At 35.4% G+C, this 10,582-nt stretch overlaps 1 protein-coding gene across 1 annotated transcript; it reads right to left on the bottom strand.

Moving 5' to 3' along the window:
* Positions 1-8,368: 8,368 nt before the first annotated feature.
* LOC122597607 (uncharacterized mitochondrial protein AtMg01250-like) lies at positions 8,369-8,746 on the bottom strand. Its single transcript, XM_043770210.1, has one exon. It carries the CDS (start codon positions 8,744-8,746, stop codon positions 8,369-8,371), a length of 378 nt encoding a protein of 125 aa, XP_043626145.1.
* Positions 8,747-10,582: the final 1,836 nt, after the last annotated feature.

The raw sequence follows: 10,582 nt of genomic DNA, 5'->3' as shown, positions 1-10,582 counted from the left end.
TATGAGTCCACTTGGTATGCTTTACATATTAAACATGACCTATTTTTCTTCGATTCAAGGAACCTTGACTTACAAAAACTCACCTTTCAAAAACTTGATTAACACATTTAAAATTCACAAAGAATTTTATCGAACCCGATATGATTAATGAAAACAATTCTTTAGAGAACATAACGAAAGTAATATAAACCACTTTTTCATATTAACATTATCATATTTTTCCTAATAAAGAAATTTTTGAGAATTGTCGCTAGTTAAACATCTTGCAAAGTAAAAACATTAAGTTATGACCCACTTTGTCAATAATTAATCAAATTTAATGCACCATCCTTAAGTGTTGACAATGTCAGCCATTGGACACACACAACGCTGTAATATAAATTCAAATACAACAAAAACAAGTGATACAAAATTAATCACCCTAGGATAATTTCTCCATCATCATTTTTGTCTCCGTTTGAATTTAGCTGAGTTGTTGATGTGTAAGTATATTCTGCTTCCATTTTAAGCTTGAGGTTTCTCCATTTCGGACTGGATAGACTCAATTTTCATATACTTTGGAGATCTTTTATCTTGTCGGTTGACACACATCCGGATAAGATAAATAAAACTGCAACCACATCAGCGAACTCATGAGATCTATGCAACACATGCATTTGTTCTCAAAAGAAATAATCGAACTCGGAAAACAATTAAACAGATTTAACTGACAACATACAATAGATTCTCATACTTAAGATTAGAATCTAAACAATTATCAAGTTATTTCATACAATAAGTGTATTCAATTTAATTATTCTTAATAAATTGCAAATCAAAATATCTGTCAAATACATCAATTAAATAATTCCGTTTCACCCATTTTGACCGAAACCTTAAGTATTCAAACATAACTTTCCGTGCAATTTCAAAACAAGACCTAATTTGAGACGTACACAACACACTCAAATTCATGCCTTTAATGTTACACTTCTTCCTTGTCACAATATCCATTTTCTCAAAGTTGTTCCTTTATAATTAAATTATAAATCAACATTTATGAGACTTGCACGATGAAAATAAATACTAATAAATAAGTACGATAACTCACTATGTTATCTAAAGAAAATGTGCCGAGAACTCAGTCATCAATAACCAATATAACATGATCTTCCTTGATTGTGTTCTCCGCACGAAAGATTAGCACCTAGTTGTTGAACGGTACCCAAGCCTCAGTAGACTTGAATTTACTGTCTTTATCTTTCACTGAGACATTTGTCCAATTTCCATCACTCCTTGTTGGAGTATTAGACTTTGAAGTTTGTCTCTTGTTTCTTGGCACTCTTTTTGGAGATATTTTAATCTTTCTCCTTGGACTGTGCTTTTGAAACAAAGAAGAACGACCAGTTTTAACCGTTTCGGTGAATCGATCATAGAAATATGTATCATCATTACCAACATGATTGAAAACTTCTCGTTTTGGAATGGAATTCCTCATTGGTATTTTGCCCTGAGCTTGACTGCCATCTGAAGGCTTTGTTAGGAGATACACTTCTTGGCCTTCCTTGCTCCTTAGCAGCTTACCTTGAGAAATTTTCAGGAGATCCACTCCGTGCGGGAGAGTTCCTTTGAGAAATCTTTTTGGGAGAGAAACTAGTTGACCTTTCTTCAACTTGTTTACCCTTGTTCATTCTCAATTGAACTTCTATGTCTTCAACATCTCTGTCACTTGATTCATTAGACTGCCTAGACTTGTTGAATTTTCCCTTTGGTGGACACTTGCTTGCTACATGTCCTTTTTCTCTACAAATGAAGCATGAGATTCTGTTAATGGATTTTTTTTTATCTACACTTTACAGGACTTAGTGTATTTTCAACATGCGTTTTCTTAAGGAGATTCTCATGTTCAGAAGTCAGGGTCTGAGGAATGGATCTTTTTCTTGTTATGATTTTGTCACTTGATGCTTCCTCAGTAAGGACTGACCATAACTTCCTTTCTTCATTTTGCTTCGTAGATTCTGCAATCAAGGATGATGTTCCTGTTTCTTGTGCAACATTCTATGAGCAAAAAGTAGAAGCTTGATGATAATCAGCCTTTTGAGATTGTGATAGATAGTTTATCATACGTCTCATATCTCGCATTTTGTTGAGTTTCCCATTCAGGAGAGTAATTTCATTTTTGGCATCCACAAGCTCCATTTGTTTTTCTGTAAATTTCTAAGATATCTTTCCTGAATTTTCTTGACATATCTCCTTTCTAAGAATTACTTCTCTCAGTTCCTCTTTCATAGCGGTCAACCTTCCTTGATCTGCTTTAACTTGTTTCTTTAATTCTCCTTCCTTATGGGTTAACATTGCAACCTGTTGTCTGAGATATGATCTATCATTAGCTGTGTCATCAAGTAACTTCTTTGTATCTCTTACACAAATTTGAAGATTGTTGATTTCTGAAGATTGCACATTCGCAAACTTGCAGATCTTCACTAATTCATGAAGTGAAACTTCTACTTGTTGTTCAGGTACATCTAACTTACAGATGAAATCAATAAGCTTATCTGTATCAAGTCTTTCCGGAATTTCCATCTTTTGCCAGCCTTTATCTTCACATGACTCCAATATCTCATCATCTTCTGAAAGAATATTTGTGTCAAGAATTTTGTTCTTTTCAAGTTCTACCTCTAAATAATAGTTTTGTTCTTGTCTAATAAGAATAGTAGAATCTTCAGACAAAAGAGTAAATTCAATGGCACTCATATCCTCTTCAATATCTTGTTGATGATGACCTTCATTTTCGACTGTCATGGTGTAGTCTTCCTCAGAAAATTCTTCATCTTCATTCATCAGTGAATAATAGACATTGTCCACATAATCATCATCTTGATAAGAATCATCGAAGTCATCGGTAAGAGCAATGTCTGAGCAAATCTCTGCAAGATATGCATCGTCTTCCTCATTGACTTTGAGACTCCAGTCATATGACTTGTCTTGTTGAATCATCAAAGCTCTTAAATCACTTTGTTCATCCAAACTTTAATTTTCTTTAGATCCATCGGTATATGACTTTTGCCTTGAGTTGTTCGAAGATGAATGTACCGTTTCACCTTGATTGAGGTTTTGACGAGTCACAGATGACCTATCATTCCTCCTAGGTCTCTGGCATTCCCTAGCAAAGTGTCCAAAACCCTCACAGTTGTAGCACTTGACTTTTGACTTGTCAAAACTCTGCTTGGAACCCACAACCTTTTTCCCTGTTCTTGCCAAGAATCGTTTAGTCCTAAGGGTCAACATGGCCATTTGCCGTTGTAGATCTATTTCTTCCAGATCTAAAAGATCAATTTGCTCATAGTCTTCCTCTGTAAGACTAAGGTCTTGAACCTTCCCTTGGATAAACTGTTCATATGATGTTACAAATGACGCAAGAACTGATAAGTGACAATCCGCACATTTTGCACTTATAGGCTTGGTGGAACAGGTACTGGAGGTAGGATATCCATGATTGCCTGAATTGTCGCTCTGACTCGAAACAAAACATATGTTCCCCTTAGAGTCAACAGAGATCCTTTGTAAGTCGACATCATTACTCATGAAAGCCTTGGTACTTTCATCAGGAGAACTTGTACTTATATTGATCGAAGGCCTACCGTAATAAAGCTCAGGAATCTGAGCATTAATATATCCTGCTTCCTTCCTCTTTTGTTTCATTTCTTGTTCCCTGAACTTAGCAACTATTTGAGTTAGAGACATGTCGTCGAAATCTGCTTTCTCTTGCAAAGTGGTAATATAGTGATTCCACTTTTCTGGCAAAGAGCTCAAAAATTTCTCGACCTTCTCTTCCTCATAATACGTAACCTCAAATGCTTGCTCTGCTAGCAGATGATAATATCGTGTAATTAGTTGATCTAAGTTTTCACTTCTTAACTCATTAAATACATTATACTGATGTTTTTGAAGGTCTTTTCTATCCTTTTTAAGTGTTTCATCCCCTTCACAATGATTTTTTAGTGCTAACCAAAGTTCTTTAGAAGTATTAAATCCGTTAAACAAATGTAATATATCTTGTGGCAATGACATCTTTAAACATGAAAGTGCCTTTTTCTCTACCTCATATAGTTTCTTATCGGATTCAGTCATATCTTGATAAGCATATACTTTGGTAACACCACTGTCCTCATATGTCGGGGCTTTATATCCTTCAGTCATACAAGTCCATATTCTAATATCAGTGAATTGCATAAAGGATTCAAATCGACCGTTTCAAGAAAAGTATTGGTCTATGATCATTAGCTTGAGTGGTGAATTACCATTACCAGTCTCATGGTCCATTAGTATTAATTGATTAAGATAGTTTGTAGCCATTGTGTATGTGGTTCAACTTATAAACACACAAACTTGACAAGAACACACAAACTGGGAACACTCAAATGAAACGCGCAAAAGTGTAGGATCACACAAATGGTCCAGGAACGCGCAAAATCTGAAAACATGCAAACTAAGAGAAACGCGCACCGTTCAAGAAACACACAAAGTTCAAGAAACACACAAAATCTCAAGAACTCTCAAAATTTCAAGAACAACCAAAACACAAGAACACACAAATGCCTTGGTAATATCGAAACGCGCACGAAAGGTACTAGTGTTCAAGAACACGCAAAGTACACTTTTCAAGAACACACAAACACCACTTTCCCACAATTTCTTAGATCCCTAGCCCAATATTGCTCAAGGATCACTAGATTATGAGAAAATGTTACTAGGATATAGATTAATCGATATTTGGCAACAAGTTTGAACCTTTCTTTCAAAAACGTGCCCAAAGATTAAATTTCTCCTAACTCACGTAAATAAAGGGATACCACAAAACCGTTGTCAATCTCTAACCAAGGTTATGAAAACCTGTGGCTCTAATACCAGTTGTAAGTCCCTCTGATCTTGTACTACTATCAAACCAGAGATCGACTTAAGGATATGTCAAGGTGCGGAAATTCCTCGAGATAACCCACGGTTTATATATCTACCTTTAGATGATATATATATATATATCACTATATATATATATATCTTTTACGTGATGATAAACACTCTAGGAACGGCTCTCCGGACGCACCTTACCAAAAACGTGGTAACTTGCAAACTACGAGCCGTTTGGGGGGCCAGGTGTGTGTTTGAGGTTCGTGCACGAGATGAGTATTACCCACAAGATCAACCGTGCGTGTTCTTGGTTTTCTCTCTCTAGGATTTGCTCATTTCTCTCTCTACACTCTTGTTGAAACACGCATGACACACACCCTATATTTGTAGGCAAGGGCTAGGAACACGCAAATGGCTATATGCGTGTTCTGAAACACGCAGGCCCATGCGTGTTTCCAAGCCCAAGCCCAAGCCCATTAGGGTTTTGGCCAGTTTGCGTGTTTCTGTGGGCATAGCATACTTTTGCTTGTTTCCACAGAAACTCTCAAACCATTTGAGAGTTCTTGAGAACAAGCATATTTTTTCTTGTTTCTTATAATCTCTCAAATGAACATTTGAGTGTTCTTACTTTGACCAAGCAAGATTTTTTTGCTTGTTCCTAAGAACCCTCAAATAACACTTAGGATATGATGAGTAAATGTCTTTACTGCTGTCAAGACGCAGAACCGACATTATATTCTGAGTTAATGTCTTTACTGCTGCTAAGACGCAGAACCGGCATTAACTCAACTAATGCTTTAACTGCTGTAAAGATACACAGAACTAGCATTAGCCTTTGACACATTTCAACTGCTGTGAATACGTAGAAACAGTTTCATCAATATTACCCGTTGGAAGTGTGTATATAAGATTAATGTTCAAACTGTTGTAAATACACAGCAACACAAATATCTTAACTTCCCTCTGGAAGTACATTAAGTTAATATCTCAACTGCTGTTAGTACACAGAAACAATATTAACTTAATGACTCTTTACATGTTATGTCTAAAACCTGCAAAATACAAAAAATAAACAAACACACAAACATAATTTGGATCCTAATTGGCTTACACAAAATATACCAGGGTAATATTAAGACAAACGGTAATTACAAGATAATTACAAGACTTGAAATTATACACAGATATACAACACATATCTAGAATGCTCATGTCACCGAAAATCATGCACTAACAATTCTCTATAACCACAGCTTTGATACCAATCTGTCACACCCTGACTAAGGCGGAAAACTCGGGATGCGACGCATAATACACGCGTCATGGATATTACGTAGAGTAACTATATGAAATCTTAAATAACACACATTTCATAAATCCAAACATAAATAATATCCAACATAGAGTCAAGGTTCAAATAAAACATAGATAAACTCCCACGCAAGGGAATAACGCATAGGCATAATGCCATAGTCTAAACATAAAACAAACATAACAAAACATAAGATATGCAGCTCCAAAACCCTAGTCTGGTCTGCTACAGGTCACCATGCTATGCTCCTTAGCCACCTCTAATACGATTCACTTGCTCACCTGAAAGGATACTCTATGTTGGATATTATTTATGTTTGGATTTGTAAACAAGTATGAAGTATTGTGCCAGCTCGAAATATCATCAAGATCCACACAGCAATATGGCTATCAACTTATTTATGATAGCAATAATCAAGTATCTCTATGCCATCAGCACTTACAGTATACCAGGCCTAAGGTGCAAGTATCAAGTATCAAGTATCTGGTGCCTCCAACTCCACCCTAAGTATCAAGCATCTCCAACACCACCACAAGTATCGAGTATCAAGTATCACAGTGCACATCATACAGTACAGTCAAATAGCCATAAATGATGATAGACACAAAGGCACGAGTATCCTTCCACCCCAAAAACATATAAAAAGAGGGGCTACGAAACTCACCTGACGGCTAGAACCAAAATCAAGCTACATAAGATATCAGAAAGCAAGTTACCGGTACGAAATCAATCTGTTACAAGTTATCACAATTAAGTATTCATTCAATATAGGTAAACATGCTCATAATGTGTCGCCAAGTGTTGACCAAGCTGTCCAAAAGCGTACTAGTTTGACTTTGACCAGATTTTACGAGTTTGACCAAAGTTGACCAAATTACGAGTTTGACTAAGTTGACCAAATCAACTAAAGTTGACCAAAGTTGACTAAACCGACTAAAGTTGACCAAAGTTGACTAAATCGAGGTAGTAATCGAAATACGAGGTCTCAATTGAAATTCGAGGTCTTAATTGATCTTGAGGTCTCAAATTGAATTTGGGGTCTTATTTCACTAAAAGACAAAACTGAAATTAAAAGGCTAGATTTACGAGGCTAAATTTGAGAGGCTAGTAAATCTGGGGTCTTATTTAGAAATACGAGGTCACAAATGAAATACGAGGTCACAAATGAAATACGAGGTCACATTTGAAATATGAGGTCGCAAATGGAAATACGAGGTCACATTTGAAATACGAGGTCGCAAATGGAAATACGGGGTCACATTTGAAATACGAGGTCACATTTGAAATACGTGGTCACATTTGAAATACGAGGTCACAAATCGATGAGGTCGTAAACTGGGCTGTTCTTCCCCAAAATTTATTCTAGAAAACCCTAATCGTTTATTTCGATCTGAAAGGTGATTTTAACATCAGATTATACTTTTAGACTCCCTAATATGATGGGAAAACAATCCTAAAGTCGGAAATTCGAAAAACGGACTTAAACTCGAAAACCGATTTGAACAAAGTTTATAAAAAGTGTACAAAAATTCTTATATCTTAAGATTTTGTTAACGAAATCACACGTAACTTTGACAAAAGTTGTAATATATGTATCTAAACGTTTTGGACGTAAAAAGTTCGATACTTGGCGTGTGTGGTGCGTGTATTATAAGAAAAACCGAAAATGCCAAAAAGAAGAGCATTAAGTGGGTTTTGTTTTTATACCTTGAATATGTAAAATATGTGTTGGTAAAGATGTTTAGGACGTAAAAACACTATTATTAAAGCTAAATCTAAACAAGTAAGGTTGGATTTGCATAAAAACTTGATGTAAAATGGGTTAGTAATGGTGAGGTAGTAAAAATGGGTTAGTAAAGTGAGGTAGTAAGGGTTTGTGTGTGTTTTTCTTGGAGGCTAAGTTGATGGAATGAGAGTTTGTGAAAGAAAATGAGTATTTATATGTAAGGTAAAGTAGAGGTGCTTCCATGTTAACTCAAGAATACGATGCCAGACACGTAAATACGATACCAGACCCAATTACGATGCCAAATCAAAAATACGAGGCCGATATAGAATTACGATGCCGATTATAAATACGAGGTTGTTTTACAAATACGAGGCCGACTAAACATTACGAGGTCGTATTTTCAAGCTTAAAATTTTAGTTTGACTTAAAATCTTTCGTGGTCAACCCACGCGTGTTACACAAACTCCCAAAGAATATTGTGCTTTTGCCATATTAGGATTCAATCTAGAAACTTGACTGAATTCATCCAAAACCTTTTTCACAACCTTAAGAGATCCAATATTTCCTTTGCAGACCACAAGTAAATCATTAGCAAAGCACATATGGGATAACTTCAATTCCTTACAACCAAAACGATATCCAAACTCATCTGACTCCTCAATATTCTTACTCATAATAAGAGTAACAGCCTCCATCACCAAAGTAAATAAGTAAAGAGATATAGGGTCACATTGTCTAAGTCCTCTTCCCCCTTTAAAGTAACCATGTACTTCCCCATTTAAACAGATAGAAAATTTAGATGAAGAGACACATGCCATGATCCATTTAATTATCACTTTGTCAAATCTAAACTTATTCAGAATAGTTTCCAGGAAACTCTAACTCACTGTGTCATATGCTTTTTGGATATCAATCTGCATAGCACATCTCTTAGGTCCATGTTTCCTGTAATATCCCCTAAGCAGCTCTTGAGCAATGAGTATATTGTCTTACATGAGTCTTTCAGGAATAAAAGCACTTTGGTTGACACTCACAATCGTTGTAAGACCATCTTGAATTCTGTTTGTGAGTATCTTACTTATACATTTGTAGATTACATTGCAGCAAGCAATGATACTGAATTCAAATACCTTATTAGGAGCGCTCACATTATGAATTAATGCAATTAATGTAGCATTAACTTCACCATGCAATTTACTAGTTAAAAAAAACTCCTTTTATAACTAGGCACACTCTATCTCCCACAATATCCAATGCCTTCTTAAAAAATCCAGATGTATATCCATCAAGGCCAAAGGCTTTATTGCTATCAATATCAGATAGTCTATCTTTGATTTTAGTTGAAGAAACCGGTCTTATCATATGAAAAGCATCTTCATTACTCAAATACTTTATCAACGATTCCCTCCATCATAGGTGCTACAATGTCAGTTCTTCCTATAAACTACTCAAAATGCTTAACAAACTATTCTGCAACAGCCTTCCCTTTATACCTTGTCCCTTCTTCATCACAGATGCTTTGAACTCTATTCTTGTGATTTCTTGACTTCAAAATACCATGAAAATAAGCAGTGTTTATGTCACTTTCTCTAAGCTATTGAATTTTAGCTTTTTGTTGTAACAACTTAATCTCATCATTTGCAGCCTCCATGTACTTTATCTTTCAGCACATTCTCTTTATCAAAAATGTTCTCATTGCTCCAACTCAACTTGTTCAAAGGTTTTTCAATTTCGTCCAATTTTGAGTAAGCTTGTACATCTGACAACCATGAATATTATCATCCCATTTTGTTCTAATCACCTCCTTGAATTCTTTTTTATCAGCAACAAAGTTAGAAAACCTAAACGATTTTGCCTTTTTACAATAACCACCTATTATTGTCACTTCAACTAGACTATGAGCACAGATACTATAAGGCAAGAACACTCCATGAGCTTGAAATCTTTTTTGGAACTCTTCATTGATCATGATTCTGTTAAGCTTTTTAAGCACTGAACACTTGTTATTCTTCAAAGATTTAGTCCAAGTATATTTAAATCCAGTGCTGCTAATATCCTCAACCTCCAAGAAATTAACAGCATCTTGAAACTCATGCATATCCATGGTTCTGTTAGAGCCCCAACTAGAGTGTTTATTCACATCCAAAGTAACATTAAAATATCCCAACAAAACCCAAGGACTATTACCTACAAATTACTTCTGTTTTCCTAAATCTCTCCATAAGCTTCTCCTTTCACTACCATTATTACTAGCATATATAAAGCAGCAATAGAATTTTATCTTGCTAGATATTACCTCAATACTGCATAGAATAGATTGTTTAGATGTTTAGATGAGTCAATTACCATCAGATTAACAGTACTAGAATTCCACCCAATCAATATTTTGCAGCATGATAGAGTAATCTACACATTCGAAATCCAATCCCAATTCCCAAATACTTTATTCCTAGCTTATGGATTGTATTCAGCTTTAAGTGTGTTTCAATAAATGGAACACTTGCAGCTTACCATTCCTAATCAACTTAATAACTTCATTCTGCTTAAAAGTAGCATTCATACCTCTAATATTCCAAACTGTCAAAATCCATTTAAGATAGCTTCTTTGATACTCAATTTAATAATTGAGTATCACTTCCTTGTATTTCATCAGC

This window comes from Erigeron canadensis, chromosome 1 (assembly GCF_010389155.1).
Source record: "Erigeron canadensis isolate Cc75 chromosome 1, C_canadensis_v1, whole genome shotgun sequence".
In the NCBI taxonomy this organism is placed as follows: Eukaryota; Viridiplantae; Streptophyta; class Magnoliopsida; order Asterales; family Asteraceae; genus Erigeron; species Erigeron canadensis.
The sequence above is the reverse complement of the archived record's forward strand: the minus strand, read 5'-3'. Positions and strand labels throughout refer to the sequence as shown.